Source organism: Vigna umbellata, chromosome 1 (genome assembly GCF_029865625.1).
Source record: "Vigna umbellata cultivar VRB3 chromosome 1, Vumbellata_1.0, whole genome shotgun sequence".
NCBI classification, from domain to species: Eukaryota; Viridiplantae; Streptophyta; class Magnoliopsida; order Fabales; family Fabaceae; genus Vigna; species Vigna umbellata.
Window position 1 is genome coordinate 100,402,476 of NC_142165.1, and position 23,214 is coordinate 100,425,689.

Genomic DNA, 23,214 nt, shown 5'->3' on the forward strand with positions numbered 1-23,214 from the left:
TGTCATTGATCCGATCAAATTAATACTATTAAACTATAATAACTCAAGTATTACTTAAGATAATAGCCAATAAAATAGAAAAGGGTAAAGTCAACTCTAAGTAGTCTCTCAACAAACATAAAATTGATTTCTAACAAATTAGTTCTTATAAAAAATATAGAAAAGGGTTAGTCAAACAAAATAAAAATAAATAAAAGATCAAATAAAATAATAATAATGTAATAAAGAAATAGGATTGAAAAGATAAAAAAAAATAATAAGAAGAAAATATATTGATTCCACTACTTTTTCAATATATGATTCATCATTGGTTATCTAAATATTATTGTTCAATTAATTATTATTTTAGATTTTCAAATTAATAAGTGTAAATTCTCAATTATTTAGTTGATATTTTCACTATTAACCAAAGTACATTATTAATTAAAAGTAAAGAACTTTCTATATTAATCATAATAAATTTAACCAAATTACATTCTCAATAAAATAAAATTATGCAAACTCTACAATTTGCTTGCTTCTTTAAAAAAAAAGGTTAAACCCCTTTAGTTATCCCTATTTTTGTGGGTTTTTTTCCCAGTTGATTCCCGTTTTATTAGAATTCTCAATTTAGTTCTAAAAAATGCTAATTTGAGTCAATTGGGCCCTGCCGTTAAATTGACTTAACGGGATTAAGTTTTTTATGACCTGACACCTTGACGTGGTAAGTTTTTAGTACATGGCATTCGCAGAGATTTATACGTGGAATTTCATAACATTAAACATTTTAAAATTAGACTTTATTGGTGAAATTTTATGGGTTTTGTTGTGTGCAAGTTTCATGGCGGCGCATGGAGGTGGTTCTTGAGGAAGATGATTCGAACAACGGTGAATTGTTATGGCTGTTGACAACGGCGATTTGCGACGAAGAAGTCGCTATTAGAGGTTTGTTGAGTTAAGACCCTCTTTATTGAAGGCGAAAACTTGATTCCAGTCCTTGCTCTCTGTCTCGCTTTTAGTCTTCATGCTCCGCGTCCCAATCGAAAGATTTGCGTAAACGGTCAAACTAGTTTCCAGTCTTGCTCGCTTGGTCTTGACGACTCAAACATATAAAAATGGCATGGGATCTACAAGGTCGTAAGCACTGCGGCTTCTATCTCTATCTGCACAATCGAAGGATTTGACACCTCCTGTTTTGGAGACGCTGTTTCCTCTGGAATCTCCTCCTTTGGCTTTTCAACTGTTGGTTCTTCTTTTGGTGTATTCTCATCTGGCTTATCTTTTTTGGTTCATCTTCCTTTGTCTCTCCTTCTAAATTCCCGGGTGGCTTCTCCTCTGGCAGTGGTGCTGACTCTGCTTCTGCTCACCTGTGTTTTTTGCTTCTAGTGGGTCATCGACGTACCAAATTTTGAGACCGAGTTCTCCTTTGATCTTAGAGAATACACTCCTCTTCTCTAACGGATAGTACGCAACCGTTTCGGAACTAGACTTCACAAACTTCTACCCTTCTTTCAATTTCTGCCAAATCAATTATCCTTCTCAAATGAGTAACCCTAAAAATGGGGAATCAAACACCGAGATCCCTGAAGCTAGAAAAAAGTTTTAATCTTGTCAGGTACAATTCATTAATCATTCATGTTCAATGCCCTCTCCGTCATGGGTGGCGGTGGCCAAGTCAACTCCATCGCTCGGAGTCTTGTTTCAGATTTTAGAAACTCTATTTTTAAAATGTTTCTTTTATGAAATGCCACGTATAAACTCATCATGTCACATTTAAAAAACTTGTCACGTCAACCTCTCACCTCATAAAAAACTTAACCCAAAATTTAACGGCAATGATCCAATTGACTCAAAGTAACATTTTTTATGATTAAATTGGAGATTCTAATAAAACGAGGATCGGAGAAAAATCCACAAAAATAGGAACAACTAAAGGGATTTAAACAAACTCATTTCAAAGTTCATGTGCTTATCAACAAACATTATGTGTTGATATCCATTTTAGATATATTTAAGAATTAATATGGCATTTGCCAAAAAAAAAATTATGAAGAAAATGCTGAACTTGAAATTTGTCACATCCACAAATTAGTCTTTGGATCTTTACGAGCAATATTCTCGTAAAAAATTAGATACATAATGTCAAAATTGTAAACGAAAGTGCTTTTTACACTAAGAGTCCAATTAGTTTTATGTTGAACTAAATAATATATTCATTATTTTTTATGAAATGCCATCTATAAATTCATTATGTCACATTTAAAAAACTTGTCACGTGAACCTCTCACCTCATAAAAAACTTAACCCAAAATTTAACCGCAATGGTCCAATCGACTCAAATTAACATTTTTTATGATTAAATTAAAAATTATAATAAAACGAGGATCGAACTGAGAAAAATCCATAGAAATAACTAAAGGAATTTAAAAAAAAAAAAACTCATTTCAAAGTTCATGTGCTTATCTTGATATCCATTTTACATCTATTTAAGAATTAATATGGCGTTTGCAAAAAAAATTATAAAGAAAATGCTGAACTTGAAATTTGTCACATCCACAAATTAGTCTTTGAATTTTGACGAGCAATATTCTCGTAAAGAAATTAGATACATAATGTGAAAATGGTAAACGGAAGTGCTTTTTACAATAAGAGTCCAATTAGTTTTTAATATATTCATTATTTTTTTGAAGAGTATAAAACTGTAAAAAAAATGTTTATCTCATTATATTTCCTTCACAAATTATCGTGTGCTAAGGATGAAAGTAATCTTAATTTAGGTTGTTTGATTAGGACAATTTAAAATCTTAAAAGAAGGGTTTATGAAGCAGTGGCAACGACTGGTCGTTTAATATTTGCAATAGAAATAAACAGAAGCAGGCGTGAAAGTTAGAGTTAGGGGTTGAAACACTTGATCCCTTTGCTGTGTTTGCCTTGCGTTGTGCGCTTCTGGAATCTGTCCCTAAAACACAACCCAAATGGCTGCTCTCTTGAGAAGGTTTGCGAGAGCTACTCCGATACCGTTCGCTGCCCAATCCAACTCCTCTCACTCCAATCTCCGCCTTCCCTTCGCTGCTATCGCCGCCATTTCCGGCGGAGTCTCCTTCCTTTACTACCATTCCTCTCCCAGCTTCGTAATTATTCTCTCCCATTCCTAATTATCGGCTTTTTAGAAAGATGATTCTTGATTTTTGGATCGATTCTTTTATCGTATGAACACTAACACTAACGGAATAATAAAGCGGTTGCGGTGACTGTTTGCAGGTTCATTCGCAACAAACAGAACAAGAGGAAAGTAGAAATACCGGTGAGTGTGGGTGTGCATTTGATTTGGAATTGCCTTTCGCTTCTAATGCTTCATAAACAAGATTCTGTACTTTTCTTTTTCAGCGCTCAACCCGGACAAATGGATCGAGTTTAAGTTGCAGGACACCGCCAGGGTTAGTCACAATACTCAGCTATTCAGGTATGGCAAATCGTGGATCGTAAATAACTGTGTCTAGAAGACATGCTTCTATCTATCAATACTGAAGCCTTTTTTCTTATCACACCCAGTTATCTGTAGAAAATGCTTGTCTAACTTTCACTTTGTAAAATATTCTGGTTAAGAGACTTGAAATGCGTATCATAATAAGCATGTCAACTGAAGCAACGAGCTGGAAATTTGGAGAAAAAGACAGGTGTTTAGAAGAGATTCTTAGGAGCTTAGTTAAGCTTATCTGGTCGTATTAACATGCAAGCTTGCGTTTGGTTTGGTTAAGTTTATGAAAGTGGTTTGTGGCCCTTCTTTAATTAAGCTCTAATTATGTTATCCAGTAAGTTTCATTGTGAGGCTGCTTATCAAATAAGCTGTAAGTTCTCAAGTGATAAGGCTCCTATTTAAAGAACTTAATTCAATTGTTTTGACATATTCAAGCCAAACCATACAAGGCATGGTTTCATTGTTGATGCACATATTCATTAATATTTTAGATTCATGCGTGCAAATGCATTTTCAAATTTTATCTTGTATTGGTATAACTGTGTCTCTTCTCCTGTGATTGGTGCCAGGTTTTCGTTTGATCCCACTCAGAAATTGGGTCTGGATATTGCTTCTTGCATCCTTACAAGGTTTTGCTAGATTTTCAATAGTTAATATGTTTTTGCTTATCACATGTTTCTTCTTTGTTCCAATACTATGTGTAAAGCATCTGTATAACTGCAGGGCTCCATTGGGACAAGATGCTGAAGGAAAACCAAAATTTGTTGTACGCCCGTAAGTTTTCCTGTTCAGACAATGAGTTCATCTCCAGATCATTTTTTATTATGGCTCTTGATCATGTAACCTTCTGACAATCTTCGGTCTGAAACATTCACAATTATTTATTATCAGTTTCTTAAATTGTAGTCTTCATATGCTTTTTCTATAAACTTATTTTTCTGTTTGCCACGATGGCCTTAGTGTGATTACTTAGTACAGATTTTCAGAGGGCTTGTTGTCGTCTTAACTCCCTACCTTGTTGGTTTTAAATGTATATGAAAAGCATTCATATGTTGTGTATTCTTTTCCACTTATTTTCTGGACCTCAGAAATTCATTTAGCTATACATTAGTTATTAAATGAAAAGATTAAATTTGCCTTCTCACTATTTCTTTATCATGTTACTCCTTCCTGTGTGACCTTTTTTTGGGTCCCTTTCATGGATGTTAATGTAAAAGGGTGCTTGTTTCTGAATCTTCAGGTATACTCCTATTTCAGATCCAGAATCGAAAGGATATTTTGACTTGCTAATCAAGGTTTGTCACCATTATGAAGTCATTACGTTTCTCATCTTTTAGATAGTCTATGCTTGGAAGAGCTTCTCGACAAGTGCTTCTAGGAGAGAGATATAAGACGAGAAAAAAGGAATTAACTTCTCCATAAGTTGAAGTTAACTTTGCAGAAGTTAAAAAAATTAAGATAGTTATACAAGAGAGCTTTTACAAATGATCTCGTGGAGAAACTAATTTCAAAATTTCCTCTTATTTTTCTCTCCCATAAGGAGCTTATGGAGAAGTTTGTTCAAACAGACCCCTAGCCTACCATTTTAAAGAAGCACTTTGGTGATCCACTTTTCAAATTGTTTCAGGTGTATCCTGAAGGGAAGATGAGCCAGCATTTTGCAAGCTTGAAACCAGGTGATGTTGTTGAAGTGAAAGGGTATGTCATTTGTAATAACAATTTAAGATCAGAAGGATACTTTCCATATTTAAAATTTATATAAGAAACCCTTGTTATTTTCAGGCCCAATGAAAAACTCAGATATACTCCTAATATGAAGAAGCATATTGGCATGGTAAGCATATTCACACCTGTAGCCATGGACAATACTGGGGTATTGTGTTCGGTATCATCATTTTAATTTATTCTTATGATGGACTGTGAGTTTACTGAGTGTGGCTCTTGAAAAGTATATACTTCCTAAATAAAAGATTCTTTTCAACATATTAAGCCTATTTTGTCACCTTGTCTTTCAAAATGGAAAAGCATGAAATTAGGTACTCCTTCTCTCAAAAGTTTGTTTGGATGCCTACACAGAACTCGTGATATAAGCCTACACAACTTTTTTTAATCACTTTATTTCATGTAGATATAATGGCATGAGTGATACGTTGAGTTTGTATAAATATGTTTGTATAAATATCTCTATTTGCTTTCCCTGCTATACTTGCCTGAGCTCTCTCTTTTTCTTTTTTTATTGTATGACCCAGATTGCTGGAGGCTCAGGAATTACTCCTATGCTTCAGGTAATTGAAGCTATTTTGAAGAATCCTGATGACAAAACTCAGGTAGGTGGTAAGCGTTTGCTTTTCATTCCCTGAATATATATAGTTTGTTTTATATACTCGTAATTTTGTTATCAAATAGTACCGTATTGACTGTTATTTTTTTACTTATTTAAATTTTTGGGCATCTTAATTCATATCGGTATATATGTACTGTCATTTTGTTTATTATGCATATTAATTTGTTTTTTTAATTTATTTATTTCTGACAAACACAACTGCATAAGAATATCACAGCTTCTATTGGCCTTTTACATGTACAGGTATCATTACTTTATGCTAATGTCTCCCCAGATGACATTCTGCTTAAACAAAAGCTTGACATTCTAGCAACAAGCCACCCAAACTTAAAGGTAAAATCTTTAGCAAAGATGACATTATTAGCCAATTGCAAAATATTTTAATTGGAAACTCTTTTCTCTGAGAAAATTTGCAGATATTCTACACTGTTGATAATCCAACAAAAAATTGGAGAGGAGGTGCAGGTTACATATCAAAGGATATGGTTGTGAAAGGCTTACCTGCTCCTAGTGATGATACTCTTATACTGGTGAGTTTTGCTTCAAGTAATACCTACATAGCATTAACAGAACTCTTTTAATGTTGTCCTACTGATGATCTATTTAAAATTTTAATTTGAACCTTTAGGAATATTATAACATGTTTTTTCTTTCTTCTGAGAGCATTAATTAGCCATGTGAGATACTGCATTGGTTGTCACTAGTGATAGTTACTTGTGTTTCTTAATTAAGTGGTTTACAGTTCAAATTTTGGTAATACCACTTTGGGTATGGAATAAATCATGTTGAGAGGAAAATACTCATTTGGTGTGTGCTTAAGATCCCTGGCAGTGTTGGTCATTGTTTTCAGCGGTGAGTAGTCCGAATTAATACCACTGTTAGTAGAAAAGTTATTCATGTCAGATAGCTGAAATATGCCCAGGATTAAATGTTGCATTCATAATTTTTTTAAGGGGTGAGGTGGACAAAGGAGAAGTCCATCTCCGGAAGTCATGAGGAGAGTACTCTAAAATGGGGGCAACCTTAGGGATTTGGACCCAGGAACAAATAGTTCCTGTTAGGATCAGGTGCTACTCGGCTCATGGCTTTTGAGCGATTGGTCAATGCTATGTAGAAATTTTTTCTGACATAGTATACTTTGCTTTTTTATTTCTCAAGGTAGCACACTCAAATTAATATTTACATTAGCATGGTTTTTTGACAGGTCAGAATTCGGTTCGTAGGTAACTTGAATTTTTATGAATTTAACCGAGGTGTAGTTCGGAATTCAGATTTCGGGAAGTTGAGTTCTGAAATGGTTTTTCATGATTTTAGCCGACATGTATCTCAGACTTTGGTTTCCAGACAGCCGAGTTCTGATTTAATTTTTCGGACAGCCGAATTTTGACTTGAGTTTTTCGGGATTTTTAAAGTCAAAACTCGGCTTCCCTGAAACCAATAGCTCAGCCAAAATCTTGAAAACTCATTTCAAAACTCGACTTCCCAGAATCCGAATTCCAAACTATAGATCAGTTAAATTAATGACAGAATTAGGTTACCCGGAAATTGAATTCTGACATGTCCAGAAACAATGCTATCCAGGTAAATATTAACTACAGTGTGCTATCTTGAGAAATAAAAAAAACAAAGTATGCATGTCAGAAAAAAATTCATGCTATGTAGTTGAAACTTGAATGTATTTACAGCCCCTTCCAGTCAAAATTGTTGCACTAGACCATTATTTTTAAATTGAAATCAACTTCCCATATCGTGCACTCATTCCAATGTAAAATTTGTAGCTGATATTAATCTGCTCACAAATCTCAATTCAGAATCAATTCTATTCAATTTTAAAACGAATGGACAATTAAACTTCTGAAGGTTAGCGCAATCTGCAAATAGTCTTGATCTGTGTCAGAAAGCCTTATGTCAAAACTATCGCCTCGTAAATGTTAATATTCATGTTTCAGTTTTTTCCAGTAAGGTTTATAGATGGATTAGGGTGAATGTTTAGCAGTTTGATTATTATTTCGAACGTTTCTCCAGTTAATTCCGTACCATTATCACCTGCGTTTCAGGTATGTGGACCTCCTGGGATGATGAAACAAATATCTGGAGAAAAGGCCAAGGACTGGACACAAGGAGAGGTATGAAATTATTTTGTGATGTGTCTGATTTTATGGACCCCTGGAATGATGCTCTGTATTTTATTGTTGATTTGCTGCAGGTTTCTGGCATCCTGAAAGAGGCTGGATACACTGAACAAATGGTTTACAAATTCTGAGAAATTTAGGTTTCTCGCCTGATACTAGCATTCTTGTCACTGCAGAATTCGTTACTGAAATGGTTTTCTGAAGAATAACCGTTGGCTGCGGTTGAAAATTCGAACACGAAATAAATATAGAATTACAGAGCACTGAAAATGGTTGATTGTTATGTATTTTCAAAATTTTGTTGACACTTAATCATGCGGTTATTTAGCATGGATGTCAATAAAGGGCATCTCTCGAACTCTACTTTCCAACATTTTCTTAAAGAACCCTCTAAGGTATGCTGCAGTTTTAGAATTTCAACATTTTCTTAAAGAACCGTTATGAGATATGCTGCAGTTTTAGAATTTTTTTTTAATATAAAATTACATAATCTATAACTATATCTATAATTATAGATATACTTCTTGTTCTTATTTGTTTTTTCAATTTTACCATTTTAATTATTATTTTTTCAATTTACATAATTATTCATAAAAAAATTATCTGTCAGTTTTATCAAGTTTGTAATTAACTTTTTGAATTAAATAATTATTCATTATAAGAAAATTACTATTTTTTTAATCATTTTAGTAACTATTGTTAATTATATAAAAAGAGAATATACGTCTTTGGTATTCTCATTTTGTTTTTTTAATTTTATCTTCTTAATTATTATTTTTTAAATTTAAATCATTATTCATAATAAAAAAAACTGTTTTTTAGTTTTATCAGGCTAGCAACTACTTTTTTTTCATTTAAATTACTTATTATAAAAAAAATTATTTAGTCTTTTATAATTTTAGTAACTGTTTCTAATTTAAATAATTAATTATAATAAAAATGTTATTTACAGAATATTATTTATAATATTTTTTATTTTAATGACTAAAATTTATTTTATCTACAAATATATATTTTTTATTTTTTTTATTTTATTCTTTCAATTAATATTTTTAAAACAAAATAATTTATAAATATTTAAAAAATATGTAAACAGTCGCCATAATATATTTGAATAGGTGACTCTTTACATGGATAAACACCTAATGTCATTATGTTTATAAAAATTTTACTTTTATATCTATAATATTAATAAATAACTTTTCCTTTTAAAAAATGCATTTTTTAGTTTACACAAATTTTTATAATTTCATATTTTAAGTTAACAAATTATATATTTTTATAATTATTTTTAACAATAAATTAATTTAATAATGCTTTAGGTTTATATAAATGCGAGTAGATTTGTACAAATGTTTGCATTCATCTTATATAAAAAATAACTACGTTTTTATCTCACGACTTATCTCATGATAACATTGGATTGAGGATATGATATCAACCAAAAACAAAGAATAACCTTCTTATAAGTGAACATGTATTATTAATATTAGTAGAGTTAATTAGATGACAAGTAATTTTAAAATGAAAGAAAAAAATAATAGGGTTAAATATGTTTTTGGTCCCTTAACTTTTAACGAAAATTGGAATTAGTCCCTCTTCAAAACTTTGGACTAATTTAGTCCCCAAACTTTAAAAATGTGTGAATTTAGTCCTTTTAACCAAATTTTGTTAACTTTTTTTGATGTTTCAAACGCATTTCTCAGTGAACATTGAAGTAAAAATGTGTCAAACAGTGTAAACAACTCAAATGCTATCATGAAACGCACTTGAAACATCAAATAAACCTAACAAAATTTAGTTAAAAGGACTAAATTCACAAATTTCTAAAGTTTGGGGACTAAATTAGGCCAAAGTTTTGAAGAGGGACTAATTCCAATTTTCGCTGAAAGTTAAGGGACCAAAAACATATTTAACCCAAAATAATATTACCTACACGAAATGACATCCATGAACGTGTCTTATACAAATTAAAAAATAATTTTAATCGATGTTGTTTTATATCAAAAGGCGATTTACTGCAAAATGGGAAGATAATATAATTATGACCGTATAATCATCCACGGGTTCCTATTAGCCTTTAATGAATAAATGAAATTGTTATAAAATTTTCAACAAAAATTTTGAAGGGAGGATCGACATAAATCTCCATACTGCTAAGATATTGTCCGCTTTGGACCAAACTCTCACCGGTTTGGTTTTAGTACTACTCCAAAATGTCTCTTACCAATGAAGGTATCTTATGTATATATAAACCCATATCTATCTCTTGTTTTATCTTATGTGAGACTTTGTTTGTACCCAACAAATTTTGCATTTGGCTTTAATATTTTTCAGAATGTGGAAGCAACATAGCATCTTATATGACTCAAGGGATACATTGGCAATGACTTTCATCAAAGCCAAGTATTTCTCACTGACAATGACTTGTGGACCGCTCTCAGATGTCAAAAATAAACCTTTTAGCCTTTCTAAATCCCAAGTGAAATTATTTTGTTGTTCACTTGATAAGAATGCAAATGCTGCTGAGAAGGTCAATCTAGTAGACGTCACACCAACCATCTCAACCAAGGGAAGTCAATATTTGTTTGTTTTGTACGTTGAATCTATCAACAAAAAATATTAAATGTGTTCAACAATTTGTCTGCATCAGGATGTGTCCAAAAGATGTCACTTACAACCTTAAATTTTTTTGACACATCTAGTCCAATGAATGTAGTTATCACGATCCAACGCCATCATCAATTGTTGCACTTTAGTTCTCGATTCTCTCAATAATCGTTTATATGTATACTTTGTGTTGTAGATTTGTTTGATTGTTATGACATTATGATTGTTATTTTCTTTAAGAGTCAATAAAATATTTGCAAGTGACTTTTGTCATATCAACAAGTAATAATTGTTCACTGGGATTTAACCTCCCAACAATGGAGTGACCAACTAAACTTTATATCAAATCCAGTTGTGATATCAGCACATGACCTTCAATATCCACTCGTCGCCATTAGAAGATGACTTGTCCTTTAACTTGAAAAGACACTCACATTTTCGGGTGTCATATATATTAGGTTGGATATCAAGCTTCTATTTTCTATACTTTCCACTTTTTTTACATCTTAGCAACCTAAAAGTTTTCCTTCTCAATTTACCGGTAGTTTTTTTTCGATCTTATAATAACCACAACAAACCCTAGAAGATGTGCAATCTCTCTCACCAGAATTAACTCATCATGAGATGAAAATATTTTATTCATTGTAAAATTATTTGTCAATTCTCCTCTGTCATTTTTATAAGAAGAAAAATCTGTTGAAGAGTATTTTGATTATCGGTTCAACATATTTTAAAATCCATTAGAATCTTCAGCAGATATTCAAGAATAGGTTTCGACCTGCTTTTGTTGAACGAAGTGAAACTCTGAGAGATAGCACCACCAAAATAGCAACGACCAGCACCTCCCAAACAAAACGACCAGCACCACCAATCGCAAACACAATGGTCCACCATAGAAGGAACAAAGAACGAAACTTTGAGACAGAATGGACTACTAGAGAAAGCACAATGGAAGCACAATGAAAGTAGGACCACACACGAGAAAACAACCAAAGCATTCAAAGGAATTTGGGGTGCAAAGGATATAAAAGGGAAAGAATGTGGTTGGAAGTTCGGTGCACTTAACCAATCTTATTTACTCACATGGCATTTTCGGAACTTGGAGGGTGCAGGAAGAAATGTTTAGAGGTTGAAGGAGAGGCTCCCTATATATATGGTCCGTTTAGGATGATGGGCCGAATTTGAGCCCAAAGGTTGGAAGTCCAACTAAAGCATATGTGGTTTGTTTGTCTTTGTCCACAAACAGTGAAATAGTGAAATAATGAGGATGGTTGTTTCTTCGGGGATGCTAATGCCATTCACCACTGATTAACATTGAACGGTAATGTGAGAGCAAAATTGGAACGTGGTGATTTCCTTCTTCTTCTTCTCTTCCAAATACCCCTTTTCACTCTCCCAATATGGACGAAGATTCGCTCAAACGCAACACTGATTGCGTTTATTTTTTGGCCTCTCCCCTCACTTGCAAAAAGGTTCTCTCTTTCTCCCTTTCACTTTTTTTCAATGCCACATTTTTTCTTCTCCTCTGCGCAATTCTATTTCCTCGTTTCGTATGCCGTTTCTTGTCTCCTTCGATTGTCGGAAACCTAGTTTTATTTCACCCTTTTCGACTATGTTCTTTTTCACGTTTTCCAGTGCTTCGATTATACAATGCTTGGTTTTCTGGAGTCTACGTGACTTTACTTTTGGTAATTGCTGATGTTTTATTATCTTTAGATTTTATGCATTTTTCTCTTTGTTTCCCAGGGGGCTGAATGCGAGTATCGGCACAATGAGATTGCGAGGCTTAACCCTAGGGATTGCTGGTACTGGGTATCTGGCCAATGCCTGAATCCAACGTGTGCTTTTAGACACCCTGTGAGTTTTTTTAATCATTATTTATTTTATGTCACGAATTGAAGGCTCGCTCGCATTTTTCACTTCTCATTTTCTCTTCAATTTATTGCTTAAGTGAAACACTGATATTTTGGACAGCATTGGCACGTGTGTGGTTGAATACAAGTCTGCTTATCTCTGTTTGCTGTTTTTTCTATTACGGTTTCTGAAACAAACGTATAGGTTATTTCTCAAATATATGCTGAATGAAGGATGTGTTTCTGTTAAACCCTTATAAATACCGGCGATATTACATTTTGCTCTCATGCAATATTGAAAAAAAATTATTTGATATCCATTTGGTTACTGTTATCTCTTTCACGCACCCCCTCCCCATGTATTTGATATCTACTTTGTTATATTTTTTCTTGTTTAAAACTATTCTCTATCACTCAGGCCAGTTTTAACCTCTTATGACTGTCTGATTGATTTTTATCCTTTTCTCAGCCTCTGGATGGGCACACTGGAGTGCCAGCGCCATCTGAACCTGCACAGATTTCATTGCCTGCAAACAAGACAATGGTTCCGTGTTATTTTTTCTTCAATGGATTTTGCAACAAAGGTGACAAATGCTCTTTTTTGCATGGGTCTGATGATAGCATTTTTACTGTAAAACCTGTGAAGAATGATGACGGAAGCACCGATGCACGCAATCTAGAAAATAAAACATCATCAGGAAATGGAACTGGTGTAGCGTCAGTGCCAACTCACCAATCTTTAACTGTTCCAAAGCATTTGTCTGATTTTAAGCGTCAGCCCAAGGAAAAGTTACAGTTATCCAAAAATGTTCAGCAGCAAGGCGATTCCCTAGTGATATCTGCTTCTGAATACAAAGAAGCTGCAGTAAGTAGGTCAGACTCTCCGTTTCCAGATGACGGCTTTGTACATAATGTATCTCATTTACGCACTGAGCGGAGTTCGGAAGAGCAAGTAAATAGTCAAATTGAGCCTGAGGAGCGGTGGGAATCATCCCCTCATTCCCCTGGATTTGACGTTCTTGTGCACAATGAATTGGAGAACTTGGGTTACGAGGAAGATTCTGAATATTTACCAGTGCTTGATAGGAATGAGCAAGAGCTGAATGAGCAGTACTTGGGGTACGAATTTAAGGATCCAGTTGAGTATGATACTATGTGCCCGGAAGCTGATATTCTGTATCCACAAGAAACATATGATGGTTACAGATGTTTTGATAGTGACCTTACTCATGGTAATGGCAGAACAGTTCGTACTTATTCCAGAGATATATTCTTAGATTCTATATTCTCCAGGAAAAGGATTCGGATGTCAGCCGAGGTGGCTGCCTATGACAATAATTTAGATCTACGTGACCATCTCAGGAGACGTAGAGAAAATAATGGGCCTCCCATTGCAGGTTTCTTAAGAAGACAAGAATCGTCTTCTTTGATGATTCGAAACCAGGAAAGGCACCAGAGGCCTGGCATTGAGCAGCGGCCAAGTAGATTGACATCACAACTGGGATATAGTGCTATAGATTCGATTGGAGAGGTTGAAACTCTTTCAATCGCTAACAAGCACAGGTTATTCAGGCGTTCCCAGCAACACAAACCAAGGAAGCATTATAGAGAAAAGCCAGCGAAACGACCATTTCTGTCATCTAAAATATCCAGGAAACCGGTTTTTAAACAAAGGGGATTTGTTGAGGAATCTACTGCATTTTCAGGACCTAAGACTCTTGCAGAAATTAGAGAAGAGAAGAAGAAGGCTGAAGAAGGTTTACATTGGAAACGCCCATCAACTGATTTCCAGGATCCCAAACCTCTGAGTGAAATTCTGAAGGACAAAAGGACCATGGATTAGTGGGACGTGGCTGCAAGAAATGCAACAATTGAATTATGAGATTAAAATGACTAATGATTGATGATACTAATATTTTTACCTACGATAAAGGATAAAGTTGGCTGTTGGCCGTGTTTTCTTAGCATCCTTTACCGTGCTAGGTACAATGACCCTGTTTTTGCCATTGGTAGATGGTATAGATTTTCGTTCGAGTGAGTGGAAGGTTTTTGAGGCCTGAGGCGGCTAAGATAGATATTAGATAACCAGTGTTTGAATATGTTGATTTGGACAGGACATCTTAGTTGAATATGTTGATTTGGACAGGACATCTTAACCTAGAGAGCATATTACTGATTTACATTAATTTTACGTGTGATTTTGGCTTACTTTTTTTCCTGTACAGACCTGCTACTTAGATCATGACTTGCTTGGAGAGTGTTTTTAGTATATGATGATATTCAGGATTTTGACAATTATTGTTGCTCGGGTAAGAAAAGAAACCTTTTTAACACATTTGTATAAATTATATTGATTGATGATTTTGATTGGTAGGCGTACTGATGCTTTTCTTTTTTCAGCTTCAACTGAAACAATCTAATTATTTATTATATTAAGCTTGCACAGAAATTCAAACATTTTTCTCACCACCTAATAACGAGGGTGGTTCAATGCTGTTGGAGGTCCAAAGTTAGATAAAAAAGTAAAATAAAAATTACGGATCAATTATTCCTTGGGTTTCCGAACTATTAACAGATTCTCATGTTTTACTTGAGGCTTTCATCATGTAATTTTATTTTAATCGAGCTCATTGTTTTTAAAGCTGTCATAAATATTCATTTTAATGGTTTCAAGTGCTATAACCTAACCCTAAAATCTTTCTTTTTAATCTCTAAGAGCATAGTATTGAATTAACACTTCTTTCTACACTTCATAAGTTTTCTGGATTGGATATTGCTACCACTCCTTGAGAAAAATAAGTCCATATAGATATGAAACTTCAGTCATGGATTTACTTAAAATTCAGAATGAATGTATATAGGCGGTTGCTTCCTACACCCATCACATTTTTTCCTCCACCCTGTCAAAACCCCTTCCCGAAAGAAAACAATTTCCGGAACTGTTTATTGGGAAGTGACAGGGTATTGGAAGAATTTTGGTAGGGTTCAGGAAGCAATTACATGGATATGTCTTATATATTACTGTCTCGTATCCGCCGTCTATAATTATTTTAATTAAAATATTCTATACAATGTGGATTCATTAAATTATGTCGATCTAATTTATGAAATATTATAATATTCAATATCTTTTGATCGATAATACTTTTTGAAATTCACTGTTAAATTATTTTTTTTGAATAGATTATATGTATAATTTTACATTAGTCTAAAATGGTTCTATTTTTAAAATGATTTGATATTTCATTTGTTGGAGATTGAAGTTCACCCGAGGGATGGGTCTTTCCTTTTATATAGTCCTATACTTTTTCATGGATTTTAGATTCACAAAAAATTGACATATGTATTCTTTAAAAAATACTAAAATATTAATTATTTGATTATTATTATTTTTTATATATATAAATGCTAGGATTTGGTTTACACAAAAGAAGTAAATATTCATGGAACCCTGAATATTCTGACAAGGCTGCAAAAGAAAATTGACCTGTAGCGTTGGAGAGTTTTGGAGAGCTCTCACTTGGAATATGCCAAAGCAAACCCAATAACTCAATGATGATGCTAATGACACTTTTTGACTCTTTCAGTACTCGTCATTTAATCAATACAGATAAGTAATATCACAAATATTGTTGACAACCAATTCACTTTCAAACCCCATTCAAAGTATTATCACAAATATGCTCACGATAATTTCTACAATAAATGAAAATATTAAAAAGAGAACAAAAATATAAACTATAATAAATATTGTCATAAAAAATAAAAAATAACATCATTTTTCCAAACGTGGACAGTAAAGGATCATTAAGTTGGGTCAACATAGGTTGAACAAGAAATCTGTGGAAACTGAGGCCCAATTAAAATCTCGGTAAGAAAGGGCTGAACGATCTTATTAACAGACCCTGCTCACTATAAATAATGAAACGCAATATTACATCTGTGAAAATTGACCAAGTCCACCAAATGGCACCTCATACAATAATTTTTGCTACTACATACATAGCTTGGTGACACAAATCTGAACACCTGCTCTGCATATGTTACTCCATTTCGAGTCAAAAAAGTAGGATGTGATTAGTGTGAAGATAGTCCAAAACTTTAACCATCAGAGGTACCAAACCCAGAGATTAGATTCTCCACTGATTTTCTTGTTAACAAATATATATATTCTTATATCTGTCATTTTCCCCAACCTTGTTATCTCTCTAACAATTAAAGGTCAAACATCATCATATAGCTTGTTAGGCCACTCAAAATTTCTTCAAATTGAACGGCATCAGAGAGAGAGAGAGAGAGAGAGAGAGAGAGAGAGAGAGAGAGAGAGAGAAAGAAAGAGATGACTGAGTTGCAGAGGTCTGTAACATCATTTAGAAGACAAGGATCTTCAGGGTTGGTGTGGGATGACAAGTTCATCACAGCCCTTGAGAACCAGAATCAGAACCAACAAGGTCAAAGGGAGCTTCAGGATGTCGAATCAAGTGCCAGGTTGGAGCGGAGCAGATCAGATGGAGCACGCCCTTATCGGACGGTCAACGTTGCACCGGCATCCATAGACCCACCTTCTCCCAAGCTAGCAACCTGTGGCTTTTGTTCTGTCTTTCGGAAACCAGGTCCTGCAAAATCCACCAAAGCTAAAAGACGTAGGTGATGATGATGTATCACTCATCACCATCATCTTCTTTCTTTTTTATTTTCTCCAACTTGTAAATCTGTGCTTCTTGTTCATCTTTATTGTTTCTCTGTTTCAATTTCCTGGTTTGGATTTGGGTTTGATAGTTGTAAATTCCTTTGACATATCATATGGATGTGCAATAATATTCTTATGCCAGTTATATCTATTCATTTCACATCCCACATCGCTTAATCCTCTCGACTATAAATAAAGGAAAATAAATATAAACTAGTTTTAATTTCATAATGCTTCTTTGATTTCTTCTATACAGACCCCCACAGTGATTTAGGTTAACACACCTTTTTTCTTCCCAATCTATCTTGTGATGGTAATGTTTTTCAAATTCAGTTGACCTTTATCTTTGTTGCTGGTTTTTCTTGTCTGCAAAACTACTTCCCCATATGGTTTTGTCTTATTACAATAAAATATTGTAAAATGTAAGCATTTTCCTTTCCTACTTGATAATAATTTACAGTTATTAATTACACGCCAAACCTTGGACTTTTGGATTTTGTTGTTCCTTCTTTTTTTTATATAATTTATAGTTATTAATTACATATCAAACCTTGAACCAGTAGGATTGAAGCTGAAATATTAGGAAATAATAGATTAAATCAATGTTCTCTATTTGTTTTAAATTTATAATCCTTACTCTTTAAATGACTTTTAATTGTTTTTGTTAGAGGTAACTATTATAATATTTTTCAATAAGAAAAGGATATTTTTAGTATAAAAATACAAAGTAAATTTGAATTGATTAAATTTTTCTGTGAAACAAGTATGTTGTATCTAAATTCACATCTAATAAAGAGACAAACATCTAACTAATAATATATATAATTAAGTGTTAAGCACAATGTTTAGTCTGGTTACATTATTAAGGTATTGTTGATTTGACTATGCTGCAGAAGAAGTCAAACAAGAACAGAAGATAATAACTCAAAAAAGAAATAACCAAACTTACATTTCACCAATTAAAGCTGGTCGATGAGAACTACAAGCCACATCACATCAACCATGGAAATATAAGTATATATATAAATGTAAGCTTCTAAGTAACAAGACATGTACACATGTAATAATAATTTAAAAATTAGCTCATTTGAAATAAAAAAGTGAACTTTAAGATAAAAGTCACAAGGGTTAAATAAAAAATAATTAACAATCTGAAGATAAATATATGTATATATGACAAATTATGAAAATATTAAAAATATTCATTTATAAATTTACCTAACTAATATTTTAACAAAAAAATTATTTTATTTATTAATTGATGATTTTACCTTTCAATATGTACTAAACTTTATCTAAACTAATCACCACTTAAGTACTTGCCACTTCCTAAATATCTAATTTAAAAAAATATATAGATAAGTTTATTAAATTAAATCATAACTATAAATATCAAAATTATCTACACACTATAAGCAAATAATAAATTTTCATCATCATGTATAACTTTTGTCAAATAAAAATCTAAAATTTACTTTTCACGGTTCTAATTAAATTCAATTCAATACTTATTACACAATATAGATAAAACACTCATTTCCCTAATTTTCTCCAAAAGCCATACTTTACTCATTCCTCAATAATTTAAAAGTTTCTAAAATTAAAAAAAAACACACTTTACAACTTAAGTTAGAATTTATTCCCTATCAACTTAAGGATATTTTTGTTTTGGGAATGTAAGTAATAAATTTTTGAAACAAGGATTGTAGAAAGGTAAAAATAAAGAAAGAAAATATAAGGAAAATAATAAAAGAATTGTTGTCTTATCACTTTTGATAAATAAGGGAATGGAGATAAATATGAGGTGCTAAGGACACTCCTTTTTCTAATTCATTAAAAGCTACGTATTCAAAGTTCAATTTAGCTTTTTAAAACACTAGAGATGTTTACCCAAACAATTACATGTGGTATGGATCGGTTCAATCTATCTCACTTATCTTATAACTTTTAAAAAAATGGGCCTAACATAACCTACCACATGTTTATGAATTAAACATAGCTACTCACTTTATTTTAGGAAAAAAAAATGGACCTTTTTAGTTTTTTTTTTCTTGAATCAAACTTTTTTCTAAATATAAAAATTGAAACTAAATTCTAAACCATAAGAATAATAATAACAAAAAGATAATCACGTTAATATGTGGCCATAACATATATTATTATATACATAATATTATGTAAAAGATTTTGATTTTGAGAAAGAATAAGTGAGAAAGGAGAGTTGAAATGAAAAAGAATTTGTGAGTTGCGTATATTTTTACTACTTTATTTTCTTTTATTGTGTTGGGTTACATTAAGATTCCTTTTTATCTGTATAAGACATTGAGGTGATGAGTTCAGTTTAGATGAGTCAGATTTTTAATAAATTATATTTATTTTAAGTTTATTTTAAAATATATTATTTTTTAACTTAATACAACTTAAATACATATTGAGTTTTATTCATTCTAAAAACTCATCGTAAACATGTAATAAAACAAATATAACATAAATTTCCATCTCAAAACACGTAAATTTTACACATAACTCTAGAAATTTGAATCCTATACAGCCATTAAAACTAACTATAACTAGTAATATAAATAAATATTTAATCATTTTTTAAGTACATTAATGTTTGGAAATCGAAGTTAATCTAATTTTGGTCTTTTAAGTTTATAATGTATTATTCTAATCCCTTAACTTAGAAAAAACTTTAACAAATAATTTTGAGCAACTAAAAGAATAATCTTTAAACTAATTTTAGTTAAATGTGACAAACTATGATGGTATTTTTAGATTTTATTATAGACACACTAATAGAATTTCTTAAATTTATTACACGTAGAGAAAATTTCATTTACTTACTTCAGGAATTAAATTACCATTACACATATTTTAGTGTTAAAATAATATATTGACGGTGAATTCAATAAAATAAAATAATAATTAAATTTTAAAATATGTGGAGTGAAAAGAATAAAAGAACAAAATGGAACAATTCATTTATGTATGTTAGCCACTTAGAAAAAGTACACTGTGAGTCTATCATAACTTGTTGTATACAAATTCTACATAATATTTGTTTAAGAATGTAAGAGCATGAAGATAAGGCTATTGGACTTGCAGTCAGGCCTAAAGACCAAAGGCACCCTGACTTAGAAGGGGTTTTTTCATTTTTCTAACTCTGAGTCACTTTTCAGTTCTTCTCTCCTTCTCTCTCTAAACTCAGTTTTTCTCCTTCCTTCTCTGCCTTCTCTCTACCCTTACACTCATTTGAACCGTTGAAGTTTTGATTAGGTGGTGTTCTTTCGCTCACGGAGTTGAAGGCTTCCTATCCATCCCATTAGTTTTCAATTTGGACGGGTGGTTGTAGGGCACTGTTTGGGTTTTCTCTGTGAAGGCACTGTTAGGGCACTCTAGTTGGCTATACTGCTCAACTCCAAGGTAAGGGGAGCTAATTATTTTTTTTTTGTATGAATTTATTTTATAAAAATATATGCATATGAATGTTGAACTGGTGTGCTTTTGTGAAATTGTTTTATGACTTTATTGTATTTGGTGTTATAATTGAAACTGTGAAATTGTGCATGTTGTGATGTGATGAATTTAATTTGTTTTGAATGAGTTTGTTGCCTGAAATTGATCTTGTGGGAGGTCGGGAGTAAGGGTTCTGTAATAGCATGTATATGGATATTAAATAGATGTACAGGTATTGTTTGAGGTTGTTGTGAGAGGAAGTGAAAATATTAAAATTAGGCATGTTTGAGGTTACTGTGAGAAAAAGTAAAAATATTAAAATTAGGCATGTTTGAGGTTGTTGTGAGAGGAAGTGAAAATATTAAAATTAGGCGTGTTTGAGGTTGCTGTGAGAGGAAGTGAAAATATTAAAATTAGGCATGTTTGAGGTTGTGTGAGAGGAAGTGAAAATATTAAAATTAGGCATGTTTGAGGTTGCTGTGAGAGGAAGTGAAAATATTAAAATTAGGCATGTTTGAGGTTGCTGTGAGAGGAAGTGAAAATATTAAAATGTTGCTGTGAGAGGAAGTAAAAATATTAAAATTAGGCATTTTAGATTTAGAGCATAAGAGAACAGGGTAGATAATTTAAATAAATTAATTGTTAATTAGAGAGCCTTTCTTTATTGGTAGGATAGAGGAACCTTAAAAACCTGAGTTGGCATAACCCTGATCATAGAGCAGCCCTGGCCTGGTCCAGCCAGTTGTGACTAGTCATATGTGCTGGCGTCGAAGGTGAGTTTGATGCGTTCAAACATCTGGGTCCTCTCTGGTGACCAATTGGGATAAAGAAAGATCTCTACTAGGATGAAAATAAAATAAAACAAGTTAATTGTAGATGCATAAAGTTATCATGTGTTAATTTCTAGTCAATTATAATTTTAGAAGATCAGTCACTGTGTGTTTGGAATCATATATAAATATATATATATATATATATATATATATATATATATATTAGTTACGTATATATTTAATATAATATATATTAGTTTAATATAATATATATATATATATATATATATATATATATATATATATATATATATATATATATATATATTAGTTACGTATCATATATATATATATATATATATATATATATATATATATATATAATAATATAATGTAAATAGATATATTTATAAGATAATGTACGTATCATATATATATAATAAAGTAAGGATAATTGTTTCTTATATTGAAACGTGAGTGTTAATCAATAATTATATTAATTGTAGGTATGTATAAATTGATGCATTTTATGAGCTCTTATGGGTTAGTTGGAGTTGTTTGGTTCTTGGTATTGATTAACTTAGATTCAATTGTGGAGATGTTATTTTTATAATTTGTGAGTGGTGAGTAATGTATATTGTTGAGATTGTGTATATGTTGATTGTGGCAGAAAATATATGATTACAAAGTGATGAAAGTATGATCCAAGTTGTAAATCAAGTTCCATCTGTGTAGGATCTCTTGGTGAGATCCTTAGTGTTTTAGAATGAAAGTAGGAGCTCAAGGGGTCATTCTGAAACTCCAATGGCTAATCATACTCAAGTAGAGGGATTAATCCATGTGGTGAGGAGTAGCAGGAGGTCTTAGTCTTGGGGGCTTCCAGTATGCCTCAAGGCCCGGAACAGGCTAACCTCGTGAGTGTGGCAGGGTGGGGAATCAAAGTTTCATAAGTCACCACGAGTGCAGGATCCGCCATAGCTCGACTATCATTCTAAAGTCCGGACGAGTCAAGTCTAGAAGATAACATGCTAGGATGTATGCCTTAAACTGCTTTGATTTAAGTTAACTCCTGTATGTTATGTGTTTGATATGATGCATGCTTTTATATAATTAGTTCACCCTTGCTTGTTTGTGTGCTTGTTGTATGTGTTTTCTTTTGCAATGATCATCCACTTGGATGTGAGCAGAGAAAGATGAGGTTTCTTTGGAGGCAACATTGGAGAGAAATGAAGATGATGTTGCAGCTTAGACTCTTATGTCCTTTTGAAGAACGTTGTAATGTTTTAAGTTTCAAATTCTGGACATATTTTGGAATATTCTAGTGCTTGAAGTTTTAATTTCTTAGTAAATTCTGGAAGACTGTAATCCTATAATACTTTAAGTACATCTCTTAACTGCTTTCTAATATTATAAATTGGTGATGTCTTTGCATATATATTTGCTATATATTTGGGATGTCACAAAGAACATTAATAAATAAATGTTTATAAGATGTATGATTTAATTTATTAATTTATTGTTATATTTATGTATTATTTTAATACATGAATAACTATAAAAAAATTAGATATATATTTAAAAAAAAATAAAAGTAAATGTACATTATAGGTAAATGCAATTTTTCAAGGAAAATAAATTAATTAATTGGATTTAATAAAATATTATATTCTACCGTCCCCTGTAGGTGGTGAGCGGCGAGATGTATCCAACGGTTCAGAAAGTTGGTGCATTGATAAGTTGGTGCATTGATGAGACCATATTTTCCTGCAAAAAGATCCTGAAACTAATTTTACTATTTGCATATTCTCTTCAATTTTCTTTTCATTTTTAACTTTTATTTTATTTTTATTCATTTATTTTAATAATTTTGTCTCGAGTGGCATACAAGTTGAGAAA

General features: G+C 32.2%; 3 protein-coding genes across 3 annotated transcripts; all 3 read left to right on the plus strand.

The window, feature by feature from the left end:
- Positions 1 to 2,833: 2,833 nt before the first annotated feature.
- Positions 2,834 to 8,291, plus strand: LOC124837018 (FAD/NAD(P)-binding oxidoreductase). Its single transcript, XM_047312301.2, has 13 exons — positions 2,834 to 3,110; positions 3,241 to 3,283; positions 3,367 to 3,442; positions 4,027 to 4,086; positions 4,181 to 4,231; positions 4,698 to 4,752; positions 5,085 to 5,155; positions 5,240 to 5,291; positions 5,707 to 5,784; positions 6,045 to 6,134; positions 6,218 to 6,331; positions 7,859 to 7,927; positions 8,008 to 8,291. The coding sequence occupies exons 1-13, from the start codon at positions 2,955 to 2,957 to the stop codon at positions 8,062 to 8,064; spliced, it is 972 nt and encodes a 323-aa protein (XP_047168257.1). The 5' UTR covers positions 2,834 to 2,954; the 3' UTR covers positions 8,065 to 8,291.
- A 3,510-nt stretch (positions 8,292 to 11,801) lies between these two features.
- On the plus strand, positions 11,802 to 14,665 carry LOC124837015 (zinc finger CCCH domain-containing protein 17-like). The gene is made up of 3 exons (XM_047312297.2): positions 11,802 to 12,015; positions 12,290 to 12,400; positions 12,866 to 14,665. The coding sequence occupies exons 1-3, from the start codon at positions 11,944 to 11,946 to the stop codon at positions 14,237 to 14,239; spliced, it is 1,557 nt and encodes a 518-aa protein (XP_047168253.1). The 5' UTR covers positions 11,802 to 11,943; the 3' UTR covers positions 14,240 to 14,665.
- Positions 14,666 to 16,421: 1,756 nt separating this feature from the next.
- On the plus strand, positions 16,422 to 17,241 carry LOC124837016 (plant/protein). The gene has a single exon (XM_047312299.2). It carries the CDS (start codon positions 16,736 to 16,738, stop codon positions 17,045 to 17,047), a length of 312 nt encoding a protein of 103 aa, XP_047168255.1. The 5' UTR covers positions 16,422 to 16,735; the 3' UTR covers positions 17,048 to 17,241.
- The last annotated feature ends 5,973 nt before the right edge of the window (positions 17,242 to 23,214 follow it).